The 21,656-nt window shown below is 35.8% G+C and overlaps 1 protein-coding gene across 1 annotated transcript in view; it reads right to left on the reverse strand.

Annotated features, from left to right (window-relative positions):
* The window catches only part of ASCC3 (activating signal cointegrator 1 complex subunit 3), a 228,484-nt gene that overhangs the window by 69,420 nt on the left and 137,408 nt on the right, over positions 1-21,656 (reverse strand). Inside the window, exons 31-36 of the mRNA XM_080938316.1 lie at positions 16,545-16,682; positions 16,332-16,452; positions 15,209-15,341; positions 12,245-12,370; positions 2,974-3,085; positions 2,709-2,843 (exon numbers count right to left, since the gene is read on the reverse strand). Of these exons, the coding sequence (XP_080794442.1) occupies positions 2,709-2,843; positions 2,974-3,085; positions 12,245-12,370; positions 15,209-15,341; positions 16,332-16,452; positions 16,545-16,682 (765 nt within the window). The remainder of the gene's footprint in view (positions 1-2,708; positions 2,844-2,973; positions 3,086-12,244; positions 12,371-15,208; positions 15,342-16,331; positions 16,453-16,544; positions 16,683-21,656) is intronic.

Consider the following 21,656-nt stretch of genomic DNA (forward strand, 5'->3'; position numbering starts at 1 on the left):
TTAAAGCTTGTTGAAATAATGTACATAAAGTGTGAATTATATAGGTTTTTATGTGGTGACAGATTTTAATAAGTGTGTTCTTATTGTGGAATAAGATTAGTGAGAAGAACAGTGTCAATAGAATCTCTAGCCTTACACCCACAATGGGTCTCTAATTACAGTTTACAGACAATCATACTGGGGAGTGTAAGCCAATCAAGTTCCGAGAAAAAAAAGCAAGTAAGTCTCAAGAGCAGTTACAAGAAAAGTATAGCAAAAGGGTATTTCTATTAACAGTATTAGAATAACACTTTAACAGAATGCTATAGTAATCAGCAGAGACTGTCACTGGAAATATAATAGGCTTGAACACTACAAAGAGAAAACTCCAGAACATTCTGCAGGGTAAAAATTTTCCTAAAGCACCTACAAGGTAAAGGACAGGAAACACATGCACATGCCACGCTGGTTTAATTCCGACATCCATATCCCTGCGTCCCTGGTCTGTCGAGAAATAATCCTGGTCCCACACAGACCGAATGGGACGGTCACACTTCCATCTTTTATTTTAGTTCACTGGCAGTGGACTTGTTCTGACTCTTGAAAGTACGCATCTTTGGTCTACAGTATATCCCAACAGGAGTGATGACTTGACTCCACCTAAGTAAGATCTGACAAAATCACTTCCCAATTGTGAACACATGCCAAGAGTAAAGGAGAAACCAACCGTACAGTGACCTACCACCCACATCATTAGGTTTTAATCACTCACTTTTGGCCATTAGGTATTCTCTTAAATATCCTTTGAACATGAAATATCAACAACAAATATCACCAGAAGAAGAGATTAACTTGAACGACAGACTATGCATCTAGTTTTGTCTTTAACTTTTTTTTTCAGATATACAGTGCTCTGATCAATGTATAATGCCACTCAGCCACAGACTACAGTTCATCTGTGCACGAGAAAGTTCACTGGTAATGCATAAAATTTTATATACTGATCACAAGGGCCTCAAACTCTCTAAATACACAATTAAAAAAAAAAAAGACCATGAAAAAAATGACAATGGGGGGGGGAATAAGATAGAGAATAAATATTTTTTTGATATACCTAGGCAAACTCTTTCTGCTAAATTTCTTATTTACTATACTAAACATAAGAATTTATATGAAATAAAAGAAATATATAGACATATAATATATATGTAAATATATAATTATAGTTGATACGAATTCAAATTTATTTTATAAAGACAGACATATGGCTGAGCCTGTCTTCATAATTATCTTCTACTGAAGAAAGGTATATAAAAACATTTATGAAATCTCCTTAAAAATAACTGACAGGTGATGATAGAACCCTACGTTTTACATGTCGCTGCTTTGTGAGTAACAACCACACTGTAACATTTCTGAGAAAAGTGGAAAATTTCAATTAATATAACCTTCTTATGAATAACATAAAACAAAAAGACAGATATGTATAGCTTAAAAATAATTTTTTCTTTAAAAACTGAATTTTTTCAAATTTTACATTTTCAATTTTTTGTTTTAAATTAAAATACAATTACACTATTTTCCCTGTCTCTTTCCTTCTACCAACTATTCCTATGCTCCACTCCCTTTGCTCTCTTATATTTCGTGCCTCTATTTTAATCATTACATATATGAGTATATATACCTAAATAAATATAACCTGCTCAATCTGTACATACATTCATGTATGCACACAGATACACTATTGATTTATGTGTATGTTTTCTGTAAATATATAAGTGCTCTCAGAAGCTAGAACAAAATGTTGGAGTCCCTGAAGTTTGAGTTTCATGAAGTTATAAGATGCCTGATATGTGTGTTAGAAACCAATCTGGGTTCATTGGAAGAGCAGCAAGTATTCCTAATTGCTGAACCATCTCTCTAGCCCCTGGAGTGAGAGAAGTTCATCATGGAAAAAATTAGACTTAAGTAAATATTATAGTGGGGGAACATGGAACAGTAGGTGAAGTGTCTGCTTTATAAGCACCAAGAACTTCACTTGGATATCTTTCACCTGCATGAAGAGTCAGACATGGTGGCATACACCTGTAACCCTAGCACGTGAAGACAGAGACAGGTGGATCTCTGGAGCCCAAAGGTCAGTCAGCTTGAAGCTATTGAAGGTGCAAGTAAAATAAGAAACCTCTCACCTTCTACCTTTTACAGAGTTCATTAAATTTAAGTTTTAGGTTTTTGGGAAAAATAGAGATGTAAGCATAAAGTAGATGTATACATTATACTTATTGTTAATTTTTTCTTTTTGGAAGTCGAGATATGGGAAGATGGGCGTGGCCATTAAAGAGCTTTTTTAAAATCTGAAATAAAATTTAACCACACTGTTCCTTACGAGAAGCCTCTTTAACACCAAAGTTAGCACTGAATAAACAAATAAACAGCAAGGTTTTAATCTTAGCTAGAAAAGTTACTACGGTTGCTCTGAATAGTGCAAAATATGCCATGAATTTTGGCTCACATATCAACGGCACCTATTCTACTCAGGACGATCCTGCTCTGAATGACTCATATGATCAGATTTGTCGAAAGTTTATCCTATATAAGAATGGAATGTTGTTTGAAAGAAAAAAAGACCACCCTGAAGAATCTCGGGAAAGGGTTCCGAACTGGAGACACGTATGGTCTAAGTCAGAAGAAGAAACATCAATACAAACCCACAGCAGTATAAAACTTACACTTAGGATTGACAGCAGTTCCTCAGTGCTGCACTCAGGTTTCAAACGCTCCTTGAACATTTTCACTGTTTTGTGCTTCAAATAGTAATAGGAGGCAATCCGGCCACATGTCAGTGGTTCAATGCTGCGATTATCCTATTTTAAATAAAGATAAAATAAGAAGTGAGACATACAGTGAAGGCTCACATTCCTCATGATTTGTTGCAAATTTGGATAGCACAAGTTCCATGTGCCCTGCTGTTGAAAGCTGGATCAGAAGTCATACCTCTCCAACTTCAATGCAGTGGGAAAGCTCCAACTCAACCAGAGATTTCCCAATCAGTTGTGACAGGAACTTGTTTATGGAGTCCTGGCTGACGTCACCCAAGTTGTAGTAGCTAGGAAAAAAGCATGGTCAGTTTTAAGGTGTGTCTGCTGGAATTGTCAAGGCAGCTTTATAACTTTTCAGAACTTTAAAAGCATGAATTTATACCAAATAAAAAGCACAATGAAAAATTAAAACCACAATTAACATTCCCATTTTATAGGCCTAAGGTCCAAAGCTAAAGTTTGCTAACACCAGTGAAAAAGATAACATACAATATAAATATGTAAAAGAGACAGTTAAATTGTACATTTCATGAAAAACTTTTTAAATGTGAATATGATGTAAATACTATAATAAAGATGAAAATGTAAAGTACAGAATTATATGATGAAGACGTAAACAATTGCCAACTTTCATTAAATGCACTCATTAGCACAGGATTAAAAAACATTGCATGAGAAAATACTTTCTTATGCTAAACTTGGTGTTAATTTTATTTTTATTCCAAAGTAGCCTTAGGCACTAAATTTAGTAAGTATGAAACGCAAAGTTTGGCTGAAATCACATAGAATATACATGTGTCCATATATATCCTCTCTCTCGCTTCCTATGGCCTTTCTTCTCTTCCTTTCTTCTCTCTCTCTCTCTCTCTCTCTCTCTCTCTCTCTCTCTCTCTCTCTCTCTCTCTCTCTCTCTCTCCCTCCCTCCCTCCCTCCCCCCTTATCGACTTTACAAAACAATCAGAACTATTGTCTTAGTGGTATGTTCTAAGAGATTGAGAATTTTTCCCTAGTGTTTATGCAACAACTGCTGTTTGTTCTAATGCCCCCCCAAAAAGTCATCAAGCTAAGATTAAGCATTCTATCTTGCAAAGCATAGAAAACACAAATGTTTAATATCTATGCAGTTTCCAAATGAAAGCTGTAAGAACAGATAATTCACCCGACCATTCATTTTCATCGCAACAATGAAAGACAAATACCTGACCACAGGAGTTTTGTTTGTATCTGGGAAGCAATCTAAAGACTGAAGGTTACATGAACCATCGTAGCAATTTCCTAGTTGCTGCTGGTAAAGGCCAGTGGACTCAGTATGGAGAATCTCTATAATCTCCTGCCTATCCTCTCCTTCAAAGGACAGAGTGGAACTGAAAGTGGTCTTGAGACTTACAGACTCTTTTCACTAAAACTCTACCAAGGTGGCTTCAACATTTGAATAGGACTGGAAAGAAAATGTCCACAATTTCAAATGAAAAGAGGTGCATATAAAATCACCACCACAGAGCAATGGAGGCATTTTCAACTTCTTCAAAAGTTAAAGCTTATTTTAAAATACGTGAGTGAGGAATTAAAGTCATGTCAGGATCAATTTTAAAGAGCAAACGACGAAGAACACTACAACGTGTCCCCACTCACATTCATAAGATTCTAGAATCTGAGATGTCTACACTCACCCAAGTCTTCATCGGAGAATGACCAGTAAAGGGCTAGGTTTTACTTAGTAAAATAACCTTTCGAATCTTTTTGTTCATGGTAAAACCACTGCTGTTCACACAAATAACCTCTGTCATAGAGTTCAAGGCAGGGACTTTCAATGGAGAGGTGAACGAGTGCTAAGTCTTATCAGTGGAGACTCGGGGCTCGTATTTATGTCATAAGCCGATGTGGAAGTGAGAAGAAGCCTTATGTGATACTTAGTTAGGACAATTCTGCTTAAAAAATGAAAATAAAATTCGTGGATACCCTGGGTTGTAGCTAGTGACTAAGAGCACCAGCTCATCCTCCAGAGGACCAGGCTGAACAGCCAGCAGCACAGGGAAGTTCACAACTGTTGAAACTCCAGTTCCAGGGCATCTGGTTCTCTCTTTTGCCCTCCACAGGCACCATGCAATCCCACAGTGCACAAGCATACATTCGGGCAAAGGACATAACAACATAAACATAGAATCATAAAACATAATACAACACTCAGGCTATTTGAAGTACCACAGAGACAAACTTCCAAGTTGTTAAAATGTTTCCCTTTGCTTTTTAATCCCAAAATTAAATTTCTCAAACTTTCTGCAATATAAGAACTCTATCTATATCTGACATTAATTGGATTTGCTAAGCCTATACATCCAATATGATCTACAACTGTTAAGCACTATTCAGTTTAATAAAGTTATTTCCAAGTTAAAAATACTGGTAAATGTGCCCAAGAAAATACATTACTTTTAAAATATAGTACCATTTTCTGAGTGGAAAACACTCTTCATACAATTCAGTTTATAGAAAACAGTATCATCACAAAAGATTATAATTTTACTCTTAGCTGTAAGTTTATTGGGATATGAAAAAGATCAAAAGCATTGTTTTATATCACTAATAATTGTTATCCTAAAGATTTAACTGGTATGCCAACTTGCTACCTTATGATATAAAAACAATTAAATGTAAATATACTTAAATACATCATTTTTAGATCTCCTTAAGAGATTTGTTATTTTGCTTCATTTACTATATTTTGTTTTATTTTACTTTATTCATTAGAATTTTGTTTTGGTGGTGAGTTTTTCTTCTAAGTGTTTTTGAGGGTTTCATCCAGATTAGTCAAACACTTTGTAACCATTTAAAAAAGTCAATTGCTAAAACAAAAACACTTTCATCAAATTCAGGCTGCCTGTGATAATATAAATTACCTTACAAAACATTTTTCATAAGCAAACCACCGAATAATCAACTTGTTCTAAAAGGAAGTGTCTAAAGTTGTTACTGTTACTCATTCCATAAATAATACTGATACATAATTTTGTTTTCTCTAAATGTGGTCAAAATTCTTACAGGCACAACTACAGAAAACAAAAACTCAATCCAAGCTACTGAACTTTACTGACAGTTATGAAACATATTCCTTGGCTTAGTATTTGGTCTGAAGGCAAGATCATTTAAATCATCAAAAATATTCTATAGAGTATATTGTCCATTATAATGAGATTCATAATTTGTGAGACACTGTAAGACAGTATAAATGTAAAACAATTACTTTTTAGGATACATAATATGTTGAGAGTTAATAGATGCTCACGGTCGGACTGACTGCACAACACAGTCCCATTCTTCCTCTGAGTGAACTTTGTTATTTCCCAGTTTCTAACATAAGCACAAGCACATATTACTTTCAATGATCACTTTACTAACTTGAAAAAGCATGTGGTAGCTAACTAAAAAGGCCTGTTTTCATGTTGTACTCTCCACAGTACAAAATTTATAATTTGCTGGTCATTTAAACATCGATTTTTACACAAGTGCTTAATTACAGCTAACAGGCAGACTGTAGTTTCATGCTCACTGTGTCGGATCATCAAGTCATTATCGTCTTCAGCTACAAACAGAACGCCCACCTTTTGTCAGCATGCTCTTTCATTTCTTTCACAGAGAAAAGCAGTTTTGCAGTAATTGACTTGTCAGAAGCTCTAATTTATGAGACTGAGTTCTGTAAGATTTCTCTATATTGGACTTAACCTGAACACAAACAGGGCTGAATATTTACAATGCTGTTAACAGGTGCTGAGTTGTTTAATGATTCTAATAGCCAGAAGCGCACTGAGAAAGCCAGCGGGATCACAATTACAGGCTGTTTGAACACAACAATTACTAGTCCCCTGAGAAGTGTGAAAGTCAAAGGCAGTTTGATACTGACAGCATCTAGCACATGGGCTGGACAAACTAACTTCTATTAGCAGTCCATTGGGAAAAAGTCATAACAAGCCTCTCCCTGAAATAAAAATGTAAAAGTCCATAACATTTCAACAATTAAAACCTAACACACCTTTAAAAATATTACTCCTTAAAGTCTTTATCAAGGTAGAAGTAAGAATCACACACACAAAGCCTCAGTATTTCTAACTTTAAAACAGAAAAATTTCTCTCTCTGGGAATGAAGAAGGTTTTATAGCAAAGTGAAACTGAGACAAAGTTATAGCAGGTTGGATTTACTGTGGACAGTGGCAGCCAGCTCCTCTCTGGTTTATGTAAACCTGGCTAGATGGCTTGCTGGGACATTGTCCATCAGCACTGAAATGCACTGCAGTAACTGTCAGTGCTGGGAAGTCATTTGTTACAGCGCCATGTTTTTATGTCCAGATTATGCAGCAGTGATAATGGCACACATAACGGAAGCTCTCGGGGACGGCTGCAGAGACCCTTTCTGCCTGGATAGATTTAAAAGAAGTAAAGCTGAAAATACAGACTGAACCACAAACAATCCGGAATAGTTTCTCTTTTATGAAAACAGTGTTTTAATCACATTCGAAGGAGATTGTATACACACGCACACATATAATACACGCACATGTATTTACACACATGTGCAAATATAAACAGGCACACAGGAGGCTGGGAACAGTGGCTAGTATGGAGTAGTGTTAGCTTTATTGTGGTACAATAAAGGGGACGTAGAACAATCAGGCCGCTCTTATCAATCTAGAAAGAACTATCTTTTGGAAAAAGTATTTCTTTTCTATGGTTAAATAAACATAAACCTGTCACCTGATCTCTCTCTCTCTCTCTCTCTCTCACACACACACACACACACACACACTTTTCTGAGGGTAAATAAACATAAACCTGTCATCTGATTACAGACACATGCACAAGCACATACAGAAGCTAACTTGCTTATGTATATCCTTCCCAACTAAGATAAGTCAACTCTCAGTTTATGCCACTGGAAGAAAGAAAGCACCAAGAAAAAAGTTAAAATTAGACAAAATGTGGCTGTTAATATGAAATTTACCTGTTTCCTCAACTCCTATGTCCTTGTCCCTTGCAATGGGGACAGATTTTTAACAGAGACAAAATTTAAAAAAAAACTAATTAAAGCCAGTCATGAAGATATAAAGTAAAGGAACTGCTTGCACTTTGTTGGTTAGAATATAAATTAGTTCAGTTATTTTAGAGAACACTATAAAAATTTTCCATAGAACTAATCATAAAATTTGATAATTTTAAGGATCTATCTGTCATGTTCATCTCAGCATCTTCCACAACGTCCAAGAAAGTAAAACAACCCAACACCCATCAGTGGATGAACAACTGAAAGTGGCAGAAATACACAAAATGCTACTCAGCCTTTCAAAGGAATGGAATGTGGCGGGCCGTGCTAGTGCATGCCTTTAAAACTCCAACTCTCAGGAGGTAGAGGTAGGTGGATCTGTGAGTTTGAGGCCAGTCTGATCCTCAGAGTGAGTTCAGGACAGCCAGAGCTACACAGAGAAACTGTGTCTTGAAAAACCAAACAGGAAACACACACACACACACACACACACACACACACACACACACAGAGAGAGAGAGAGAGAGAGAGAGAGAGAGAGAGAGAGAGAGAGAGAGAGAGGACAAAAAGAAAAATAAAGGAGAGGAAGAAATGTATTCTGAGGAAACTGAATGAGTCAGCATGGTCCAATGCATTGATGCTCAGAATCTGAAAGCAGTTTGCTGATTTTAACAGGCAGAATAAGCCGGGAGGTAGAACACTGGTAAATCAACGCAAGTTTCAGTTACTAGGAAGACTGAGTGCTGTGGTCTGCAAAGCAGGGTGACTGAGTTAATATGTATTTGAAAATGAAGCAACAGATTTAATGTTATCACTGCAAAAACATATATGAGGTGGGGGATATGAATTATGCCTAATAAACTGATTTCACAACATATAGAAATACTTAAACATCTTAAAACTTACCCTACTGATATAGAATTAAAATTAAAAAATTTAAAAGATAATGCTTATAACATTCACAGACAAATGTTTCTAACAATATTTGTTTAAAGAGCAGTCTACCAGAAACAATGTGAGGGTTTATTTATAGCTTATTAAGAAGTTATCGAGAGGTATACTTACTTAAAAAAAAAAAAAGAAAGAAAGATTCAAGGCAGAAAGGCATTAAATAGACCATACTGTTAAGCGAGGTTTCCTCAAAGAACACTTTTAGCACAGTACCAAGAGGAGAGGTGGTCAATGAGTATAGATGTCTGTCTTCTTGACTTGGTAATGCGTCTGCTAGAGATGCTTGGGGGTTGGGGGGGGATACTAGTGCTGTCTACCCTGGCCAAACTGCCTCATATCCTAGGTCTTTCTCTGTTCATGAAAGTGAAATGAGAGCTGTAACAACTTAAGACCCTGAAATAGCATGTTAGATATGAATAAATTCCACAAACATTATTAATAATTTGTATTTTGTAACTTACTAATTTTAATTTTTATGTTTATAAGCCCCTTTCTGTCATCTACATTTCGATCAGTCTTTTGTAAGGTCACTTGCATCTCACATGGCATCCACCACCAGCTTACAAATACCTAGGGAAATAGACTGTCCCAAGCACAGCCTCGTCACACTACCCCTAAAATGTGCTTCATTCACAGTGTTCAATCTCCAGCCATGTCATTAAGATGGTGGACTCTTAGGACAACTAGTCCCCAAATTTCCTCTTAGGCAATGATGCTGTAAGACAAAGCTTGGGAGACATCGTGCACTCTGCAATATATGTTGATTTACATAAATGCTGACTACAAGCATGACTGACCCATAAGTCACTGATACTCAAATCTCCTTGGATCCGAGAGCTGTTTTAAGGTTCACTGCTGTGTACCACTTCTAGTTCTTGCTCCATTTACTACTATTTGTCTGTATATACATTTCCTCACTAGAAAAAATAAAATGAAGCCAATTCAATCAAAACCAAAATCACTGGGAAATTTCTTACTCATTATCTTAAAAAAAAAATCAAACCATACCAAATTTACATTTTCTAGATAATTATTTTTGATAAACTATTTGATAGAGTACAAATGAGACTAGAATTGGGGTAGATTAGAAGCAGCTGAAGAGTGACTGAAAATAGGGAAAGTAAAAATAAAAAAATTGAAGATTGACTTTAAAATAAAAGCCAAAATGACAAGGCACTATCAACAGAAGAAAACAAGGTTAAAGAACTTTGATAGGTTTATGATTAATTCAGTTTTAGCCACAGTAAGAATAAGATGCTGTGGGAAGTCTGTGTTGTAGTGTTCACACTGAGGAGATATTCCAGTAATCTGATGGAGCAAAGACCCAGCAGCCTACTTCTCGAAGGCCCTCCTATCCAGGTGATAATGCAAATGCAGAAAGAACCTCTACAGAAAGACATAATACCATGTGATGAGAAGAAAACAGTGTTGCTTCTCTCCTGTTACAGAAAATGATATGAGCAAACTTCTGCCTAACCCAAACCAAAGATGGCATACAAAATAACCAGCCAGCATTCGTCAAGTGGCAAAATCTTCAGACAGAAAGCCAAGAAACGCAACAGGAGAGACAGAACTGAAGAATCAAAGCGGCCAACTGTAATATAGAACTCTAGGCTGGGGAGGCAGTACAACAAACACGTGAGACCTGAGCTAGCTCATAGCATTGTGCAAATGTCAAGTTCCTGAGTTTGAAGACTGTACTGTGGTTAGAAAAGGTATTAGTAGCATGGGGAAGATAGGCTTAGTGGTATCATTTTTGAAAGACTTTTCTTAAATTCTTCCTAAAGAAACCTTAGAGCTTTTATTTTTATTTTTTCTTCATAACAAACCAAAAAAAAAAAAAAAAAAAAAAATAGGGCAATGACTTTGTGGACATAAACAGTCTGCAACTTTCTATGGAACTCACTTGTACTATAGGCTTGTGTGCTAATCATATAGGCTAGCTGAAGTACTCAGGTTTTTACAGTAGTCTTCAGGATGGTATTTTCACCAAAGCAAACGGCAGAATCACATCTCATTAATTGCTGTTAATTGTGTTCTTTACAATTAACAGGATCAAAATAGCTTTATTGCTTGATTCAGAATGACCCAGAGAGGATCTAGGGTATTCCTCACTTTGAGATGAAGAAAGAAGACACTAAAAGGTGAAGCAACTCATGATCGGAAAGTTAGTGAAGAGCTACATTGAAACGAGAATCACAGCTCTCTGGCTTTAAGTCCCAGAGTAGTTATGGGATACAGGATGAGGCACTTAAAGTATCTTGCTTCCATTTACTTCTTCAGTTACCAAGCAAGCTTGGATTAGAATACATGCAAAGTCCATCACATTCTTCGATTCCGATAATCTATTCCCTTCCGAAAACCTGGAGTTCTAGATGGTCATCGTCTTAATGGTACTGGCACCTTCCCAAATACCTTAACAGTTAAAGGACTCCAAGAAAGACAACACAATTTAAAACTGCTATTTGTGTAAGAAGAAATGCTGGCTGCAGAGAAATTTCTTTATATCTCCAATGTAAGATTTATAATGACATTTCTTATCATGATTTCTCTGCTAAAGACCTCCAAGTGCCTTACAATTTCATTAGGAATATAATATCTCAGACTTGTCCCATGTTCCATTTCCTCTGTATCTGTTTCAGCCCTTAGCACTTTACCTCTATTATTAACACCTTTTAACTGGTCTATCTGTTATAACTGTCTTCCTATATAACTGATGCTCTGCCAAAGTGCCTAGGAACTGAAACATTGCAAAACCTAATCTGACAATGTTAATTCACGAATAAGCATTCACACTGGCTTGTTGCCTTACCTCCTGACAAGATCAGGAGTGCACTCCTCAGCATGGTATATAGGACGCAGACCCTGTTCCCTCCAATGTTTTCATCTACATTCTGATGGGAACAGGATTAGACCCATACTCTTTCCTCTCTGACTACAGCAAGTTTTCATATGCTCCAAACACTAATAACTCTTCTAAGTCCCAGGAGGATTTGTTGCTTTTATTTTTCTGTCTAAATGCTTTTTCTTTTGTACTATACCTTTTCTACTCCCATAAAATCAAATACACTGCAATCATCTGTGCTCTTCCAGGGTTCTTGATAATCCTAAAACAAGGCCACAAAAACATATCTCATCCAACTACAACACTCTTATTTTTCTCTGAACTCCAACTGTACCTAAGATAGTCAATACCAGAAAGTTCTGAAGATTTCTGAATTACTTCCAGAGTTTTGTTTCCCAACTGCATAGGAAATTATCCCATGGCATTTCAAAAACTAGTAAATGCATAAACCAACTATGATGTCCTGTACCATATGAGACATTATCTAATTTTCTGACAAACTCGCATCAGTAGAGTGCCAAGAGCTGGCAAGTGTGCAAGGATTTGGAGTTCCTTGTAAGCACTTGTGCTTTCTGTGATATACTCTGTAACTGCTCCGTCAAAGAACCCCACACTTACCTGGGATTCATGATAAGACGGCGGAAAAAGTAAGTCCAGGTGATGTAGTCCATTGCGTCTTGCTTTGATGTTATTGTTCCTCCAGCAATCTCTGCATTTAAGTGGTCAGACAGCACTCCTAATAAGCTATATATGGAATAAAAGACAAGAAATACAATGAGCAAAGCCCACTCAACTCAGTCAAGACTCAGACTGTTATGTTCTAATGCTCAGAGTAAATTAGTTTTAATAACTGGGTGTTATTAATAACTAATAATTAATAACTATGTCAAATGCTTTAAAAATACATAAGGTGGTCATATGATGTTTCTCACAGGTTTTTGTGGTGACTATGATTCACTTCTTTCCAGAAAATAATTTTCGCATTTATAAAGCATACTTGTAACTATATATTTGTATATACTGCCGAGTTTAATTCAGTGATGTTGTTTTAGAATTCTGTATTCATTTAATAAATGCACAAGTCTGTTAAGTTCTTTAAAAAATTTCATACTGAATTTTATCATCTAAGTTATCTGAATCTATAAAAACATTCCCTATCTTTTTTCAATCTGTCCTCTGCTTCCTGGTTTCTGTCTCTGGATATCTCACTGTGTAGTGTCATCTTGGCTGACTTGAAATATGCTAATGTAGACCAGGCTGTCCTCAAACTGACATGGATTTCCTTGTATCTGCCTCCTGAGTGCTGGGATTGAAAGTGCGCACGACTACACCCTGAGAATCCCACTCTTTCTACTACTAGGAGAATGTTATTGTGACTGACACTATTCCTTCAGTACAGAACAAAGTGAAGCAGATTCCACTATGAAAAACTCTTACATTTTGGAATCAATTGCTTTGAAAGACCAGACAGTGTGACTTTTCTTTTGTATTGTAATATTTAAGTAATTTTTAAAATTATATTTTACTCTTTGAGCTAAACTATAAAAAAATTTCTGTAAAGTTGTTTATAATATCTTATTATCTTTAAAAAATATCTATGATGTCTAATTCTGATATTCAGACATGATTTTCTTCAACTTTGGAAAACAAATGAGAGCCTTGTGGTGTAGTCCTGTAACCCCAGTTTCTCAGGAAAGGGGTGCTGAGGCATAAAAGCTGAAGTTCAAGGCCTGCCTAGGCTACTCAGTGAGTTCAAGATCTGTCTGGGTAACTTAGTAAAACTTTGCCTCAAAACTAAAGACAAGAAGGAGGCCAGTAATATACTTAGTAATAGTGCTTAGCGTGACCTAAATCCCCCAAACCACACTCATAAAAGCCAAAGCAAGCAAATGAAAGGTAACAACTAACTTTTGGGGACTGTTAAATTGTTAGATAAATGTTTATCTTATAAGAGATTGGATCAAGTATTGGGGGGCAGAGGAAACCAGGACTGAAGCCCTGAGGGCCAGCAGAAAGGATACAGGTAACCTTGGGAGATAGGAGTTGGGGGGTCTCTACAGAAAGTACCAGAATCGTTGGACACTCAACCAATGGACAGAAGTTGGGACCCCCTGTGATGGAATTAAGGAAAATCTAAAAAATCTGAGGAGGAGAGTGACTCCATAGGAATCCCAGCAGTCTCAACTAACGTGGACCCCGGGATCTCTCAGACACTGAGCCACCACCCAGGCCGCATACACCAGCTGATTTGGGGCCCCAACACATACTGCTGGGTCTGGCCTCAGTGAGAGAAGATGCACCTAACCCTAGAGAGACTTGAGGCCCCAGGGAGTGGGGAGGTCTGGTGGGGGATGGGGACATCCTCTTGGAGGCAGGGGAGGAGGAAAGGAATAAGGAACAGTCAGAGGGCAGACCTGGAGGGGGACAATGACTGGGCTGTAAAAAAAAAGATTAAAGTACAAAATAAATTAAAAAAATGAACAAATAAAAGAAAAAGACTTACCTTTATTTTCAGGAGTACCTGAGCATGTGTGTGTGTGTGTGTGTGTGTGTGTGTGTGTGTGTGTGTGTGTGTGAGCGAGCGTGCATGCCTACACGGGGATTGGTGCATGTGAATGCAGCACACTTATGTGAATGCAACACACTTAGAGGTCAGAAGATGACACAACTACAGAATTACATAGTAGCTCCCAAATTACTCATGATCAGCATTACAACTTGTTAATTACATGTTTCCTCATTATGAATATTAATAATTGCAAAAAAGAAAAGTACCTAAATCAAATACCAAGGAAAATACAAATTCTTCCAAAAGTAATACTGTGCTGAATGCTTTCCTAACAACAGATAACAATTCTAAGCTTACATGTGATCCATTCATGTGAGCAACCTCGTTTTGCTATCACCAGTTTCACACAATGAGGAGTGAAACACACTACTACTCAGTGCCAAGACCACGAATTAGCATGGGTCATGTGGTGCCAGAGCCAATGGCTCAAAATCACACAACAATATGTCTTTAAAATAATAACCGCAGTTGCACACTGTCTCAGAAGTAATTACACGGTCAAGTGCAGCTGGAAGTTTTTCTAATATGTTCAGTAAAAAATAACTAGACGAAAACCTACCAAAACCGAGTAAAACTAAACAACTCCACATTACCAAAAAAACTAAAACTCAAGCATGGAGTTTTGGGCTGGCCGGCTACTGCTAGGCACCAGGCCTGTCCCAGAGTGGTCGAAACACAGTCACTTCACTGATAAAAACCAATTTTCCCAAGAGATGGCAACTGCAAATACATTCTTTGTTAGACATTTTTGTGTTGTTGTTTTTGTTCTTTTTTTATTTTTTATTTTTGGTTCTTTTGAGGGAGGCAGAGAAGGGGATAAGAGGAGAGGTAGCATGAACACGAAGCTTGGTGGGTAGGGAGTGGGAGATAATTCGGGAGGAGTGGTTACGGAAAAGAACATAATCCAAACATTGTACGTCAAAACTTATTCTTAACTAAAGAGAAATACAACAAGGAAAACGGCAACTCACTTTAAAATGAAACCTTTTATACTAGTTTAAAACCAAACTTACCTTGATTCTACTGGGAAAGGTTCATAAAGAAACTTTTTATAAAAATCTTTTTTTATATCATGAACTAGAATTACAGCTTTGCCCTGGTCATCAAACTGAGGTCTCCCAGCTCGCCCCATCATCTGCAGCACATCTATGGGAGAAAGAATAAAAGGCATTCTGCAGTGACACTGAGCATAAGGTAGAGTTATTGATCAGGGCATGCTTCTAGCAGAAAGGATTAACAGTCAATGGAATATTTTAACAACATGTGTGAGCTTCTCTGATCATTAATTAGTAGTGCATTCCCAAACTTATATATACATGTATGCACTACACACACACACACACACACACACACAAAGTAAGTAATTGTGATTTAAGTTTGAACTCTTAAGTTACATGACTTTTGAGACCCACCACTGATATAAAACCCGAAGGGTATGGCAGCCTGCCTGTATCTCAGCACTTGGGAGGCAGAGACAGGGGTTCTCAAAACAAGTTAGCTAACTAGATGAGTTCATGAGTTAGTAAATGATAGAGGAATGCTGTAGGAAATAATAGCAGAGTGACTGAGAAAGACAACTGGTATCAATTTTTGGCCTCTAGCTGCATGGTCACCCATAATGCTAGTGTGACCCCCTCACCCTATGATCAAGCACACATACATTCCCATACATAGAATAAATAATATCTCTATTTTAATTAAAGAAGAAAAAGCAAAGCCCATAAAGGAAATCCTCTCCTGTTAGGGCATTTGTCTATTTTTTTCCCCTAGAGAAGAAGTCTATTTGGATCTTATCTTTCATCTTCCTGGAAAATAAAATTTATTTATTTTTAATCTATAAGAACCTTTATAGTGATTTATAATTAAAAACAATTTAGCTTTTGAAATCTATTAGTTGTACTACTAAATCAAAATTCATTGTTCTTAGTAATTACTGACCAGTACTTTTATTTAAGAATTTGAAAAAGTAAATACACAAGTTCAGTATTTTCTTATGCATTCATATTGAAAACTTAAAATTCTTAACTTGTTTATTAGATAGTCAAATGGGATAAAATCTCAAAATTAAATTTGTATAAGCCTAAATGGCTAAGAATAAAATATAAGCTTAATATACCTGTGCAGTAAGAAAGTTACCTGTGATGGGAAAATCCACATAACGTCTTGTCTTTCCATCATAATATTCAGTCCCCTTAATAATTACTAAGTGTGCTGGAAAGTTCACACCCCACGCTAAAGTGCTTGTAGCAATGAGAACCTAAAAGATAATGATAATTTATTAGAGCTAAGTAAAAGAAAACTTCTGTTACTTATTAAATATGTTTTCACAGAGGACAGAAAAGGAAGTACCTGAACTTTACAGTTCACAAACAGCTCTTCTACAGTTTTTCGGTCTCTTTCATGCAGTCCAGCATGATGCATTCCTATTCCAAAAGCTAGAGTCAGCTTCAGGTTGGAGTCTCGTATTGTTCCAATGATGTTCTCCATCTGCGAATACAAGCACAAATCCAAGATGCAAATGCATCTGCTTCAAAATACTCATGCATTAACATTACATTTGATTGACTCTGTTGTGCTTTTTTTCTTTTAATGTCATTATGTAGAAATAAATATAGAACACCTTAATTATTTTCATTGAAGCTGGGTAAACAGGTAAAAACATGTTCTCCATAGTACTCATTTTAATATTATGCAGTAAGAGAAAAATATATCATGATAATCAGAAGCTTCTCTTAATTGGTAAAGACTATTTAAAAGGATACAGTATTGTCTAAAAAGTTCAGTATCTTCTTTATTTGAAAAAAATACTCACCTTTCTGGATCAGCATTTAAAACTGAGACAATACAAACAAAAAGCATCTGAGACAATAAAGAAGTCACATGACCTCTCTGAGCCTTAGTTTTTCTGTAAATTAGAATGACAGTACTCTGATATATGCTTTTATATTCTCCCATTAGGGCCATGTATGAAAAGCTACTATTAGCCTTATTATATATACACTTCCAAAGGGATAGACGGGTGTTTACTTTCCACTTCTTCCCCAGGAAAGGCCACAACTTTAACTGTATCAGTCTGGACAGTTTTGATCATAAAAAGAAAAATCAGACTGTTTTGCTTATTCCTCATTACTCTGATTAGCAGTGAAGCTAAAAGAGCTTTTCCTTTCCCTGGCTGTTTTCTTTCTTTCCTTCTCTCCCTCCCTAGCCTCTCCCAAAGAATTAACATTTATTTTGCTGCAGTAGACGTGATGACTCTCTTTTTTCTTACTGGTGTGATATAGATATTTGTTTATGGGCATTAACCTTTCTGTATAACACATCCTTATCTAGTTTCTTAAACTTCATTTTACTTATTATTTAAAAATACTATGATGAACAAAAAGTTTCAAAATATTCACTTATGTTTCATTACTTAGATTTTTTTCACAAATAGCTATAAAATATACATATAGACTGACTATATGATTCCTTATTTCAAGTACAAACTATACATTTCCTATATAGACTATATATACATAATTTATTTTTTATAACAAAGTTTTAATATATTCAAAATGTTCCCACATTCTTTGTTTTGTATTAAAGAGTTCGAATCTAACTCCACTTAGCTCTTTCAAGTTTCACAGTATATATGATTTTTGAAATAATTTTTATAAATATTCTTCGAATGTTTCATTCTTCTCTACTGTACATTAAAAATAATGAATCCGGTTTGTTGGGATGCAGAGCAGAGGATAACCCGAAAGTGGAATATCATGTGAGATGCAAATGAACAGAATAATCAACAATAATAATAATGAAAAATAATGAACTTCGCACACATTTGATGGTGTTGGGCAGTAAATTTTATTTGGTTATAAATTGTTTTTCCTGTAAAGTACTAAACTGAAAGTCAAATCTCTTTTGTTTCGTTTTCCTCTCTGGTGTTCTTAAAGAAGAGGGTAACCTCAGAAACAGCATAGAAGATTTTCTGGTCATGAGCATTCAACAAGACATGTCTGAACGACCATTTTGGATACCTCTACAGCCTTATCACCACATGCCACTAGTACTAAATACTGGAGGGAGAGCCTGGAAAAAGTCACGTACATTTTATATGTTTGAGACCTAGAGTCAAAGATCTTACTCCATTTTGTGCTTCTACTGACAACTTTTTTTCATGCACAACCCTACCTGCATAAGTTTCCTCCTGTAGGTCTGCATAAACTAAGCATCTCCAAATCCATAATTAAGGATCCTTTATGTGGTTACTATATTTTAGAAGAAATATATTAAGTCCATATTATCCACACAAGGAAAAATTGCTTCCATTTCTATTTAATTTGCTTTCACGATTAAAAAAAAACTTGTAAAAAAATTTTAAATGTGGGAAATGTTTTGTACGTAATAGATAGTAATACATAACACAGAAAGGTAAAGTTAAGAGTAATATTAAATTGATAGAAGGCAATTCATTGGGTAGACAATACTCTGAATAACATATACATATGAAATTAATTATCAACTTTCACTGTGGTGGCTGCTGTATGCTCATAGTTCATTCTATGTCATGCTATATGATAACTAACAGCATTTCTGCATTTATCTGTGAACATAAAAAACTATCTGAAATTTAGCATAAGATATGTACTGTCTACAAAGAAAATAGCATAAGAAGGTTCTTAAATTTCTCACAAATTATATGTGAGTCATTTTCACGGCATAAGGTGTTTTCAATATATTCTATTAGCTATTAGTTAACTGATGTTTTCTTAAAACGATTTTTAGATTTTCAGTTTTTTAATAAGTACATATAAACTGTGTAACTCACAGTGTCCCGTGACAATCAAAAGTCAATGCTCCTTGTGAGAGAAGGTTGGGAAAGAGAAGCTGATTTTCACTCCCCCATCCCACGTTCACATAAATCAATGCATTAAAAGGAGAGCTTTGCCTATCTGAACGGGAAATCCCTGCAATTCTCAAGAGGGCAATCACAGAAAAACAACTTCATTTATTATCAGTTTCTACAGATGAATCTGAATTTTCTCAACAGTAAAAAGGAAAATTTATAGATGCTAACCATTAAACATAAAATAGTCCTGAAGTAGAATGGAGGAATTTAATAGTTTATCTTACTGAATCATGTCTTTGCTATTCTTTTTTAAGATGAGTTTCATCAGGATGGAAACGCTTTAGGTCAGGCAGGAAACATTTGGAAAATTCTCTGTACTGAGAGGTGAACGTCTGAACAGTTATTCCTTCCTGCCTGCCCGCCCCTGTGCTACCGCTCTCCACAGGGTACCCCACCCTTCTCTACCCAGCACAGCAGTGACATCACAGCCGTGACACTTGTGCTAACTACAGCTGTAAATCACTACAGGGACATTTCTCAGCTTGGAGTCAATACAATAAAATGCACAATTATTTGGATTACCATTTCAATTTCTCTAGGAGTATTTAAGCAAGTAGAAGGCTCATTTATTACACAAAAACAGACACTGTATGACAGAAAGGCTTAATTTTTGGTAAGATGGGATGCTGAAGAATTATAACTAACAACAATGAAGACAACAGGAAGTTTAAATTTCAATGTTCATTTGTTTAATAAATATTTGTTGTGATGCATTGGTATTTTTCTAATAAGCAGCCTTTGAAATAGGTTAGACCACCTAATAGCTAAACAAAAAGATTCCATATCGTACATAAAAGAGAAACAGATCTATATTCTTTGCAGGAGTGATCTGTTTAACGGGTAGGAGCAGAGTCACATATGTAAGCTGTTGAACCATTTACTTTAACTTAATAGAATTTTTTATATTTTAAATTTATTATACTCAAAAAGCTTTTGTAGAGAGATAGGATTCCATTTAAGTAGATACATTACTCTGGGCCTAAAGAACACTCCAGTCAGAATATAATTCAGCAAGTTGATGACAATGCTGGCTCCAAAAGAAAGGAGACCAGATTGGACAAGAATGAGCTAACAGACTGTGCAGCCCAGTTCTGTCCCTCTGAGTGTGATATATTGTTTCAAGATGCTAAAGTCCCATAGCTTCTAAAAGCATATCTGCTGTGCTGGTTTCCCCATTTTCACAGAATCCTCATTATCAGAACTCTGTACTCTTTTCAAAGCATGTCAGACTCAGACCATATGCCACTGAATAATGCTTATCAATGGTCTGAGCTGCTCAATAGAAGATGCACCAAGCAGAAGAATCACAAAACCCACAAAGACTTTAAAAGACAGAAATAAATAACTCACGCTGATACATATGTTAAATAAGTTTAACTTTTTAAAAACAAATATTCATTTCTTAACCTGTTTCTCTAAGATGAATTCCACTGATAGAAGAGGAGAAATTAACAGTGAAGAAAGCAACTAAACACTGATATACTAATAGAAAAGAATTAAAAAAATAGTTATTCAGAATAAAATTTCAAAAATCCCTAATACTGCAAAATTATGTCCATTTCCTGAACTCCAAATACAACCATATAACAAATGACTTACTATATAGTGACATATAAATTTTAAGTATATACATATGTGATTAGTCAAATAATTCTACTGGGGAACAAAGCTTAGCAACAGAGCAATTGTTTTTCACATATAAAGCCATGGGTTCAATCTTTGGTAAGGATGACAAAAAAACTTACATGAAGAATAAATACACAAAGGAGGTGTGAATTACAAATAAGTAAAATAAAGCCTAAATATAAAGAAAACCCAAACAACAACAGATTTGTCACATCTCCCAAACACAAAAAATATCATTTAAAAATTATTTTTAGCTGGGCCTAATTTTTTATTATTAGTATAAAAACCGAGTTAGAGGGTAAGACATTCACAGTCTTTCCTTATCTCATTCCCACATTAATTCCCACATTAGCAGCAGAAAAACATTCTGCACACACTTCATATTTACTTTTGAACATAACTTTTGTGCTTATTTCCATTTTCAGAGTTCTGATTCTACTACATGTTTGGAGAGTATTTCCATATATTAAAAGGGCTATTTGAATGCAGAAGATGCTCATTTGCAATAAAATTTTAGTTCCCCTATTTTTTTTGGAAAGATGCTCTAACAGTAGTCCTGGCTGCCCTGGAACCCGCTCTGTAGACTAGGTCAGCCTTGAACTCACATAGATCTACCTGTTTCGGCCTCTCCAGTGCTGGGACTCAAGGTATGTGTCAGCATACCTGACTAGAGTTAACTTTTAAAAGTAGCACAATTATATTTCATTACTATAAATTAAATCATAGAAGATGATAACCAGAAGGGCATAAATATAATGTCAAAGTTTATTTCATTGCTTTCAGCAGGGCTAGCCTCTATATATGGTATTCTCAATGTTGCAGAACCATGGCACTAAAAAGGTTCAGTATCCCTTATCTGATTCTGGAATATGTGCAGAAGTCAGCTGGACACCCTAATATACAGTGTTCCTAAAGTGATAGTTTCTAAGCACAGACACAATGCA

Source organism: Micromys minutus, assembly GCF_963924665.1.
Source record: "Micromys minutus genome assembly, chromosome: 25".
Taxonomy (NCBI): Eukaryota; Metazoa; Chordata; class Mammalia; order Rodentia; family Muridae; genus Micromys; species Micromys minutus.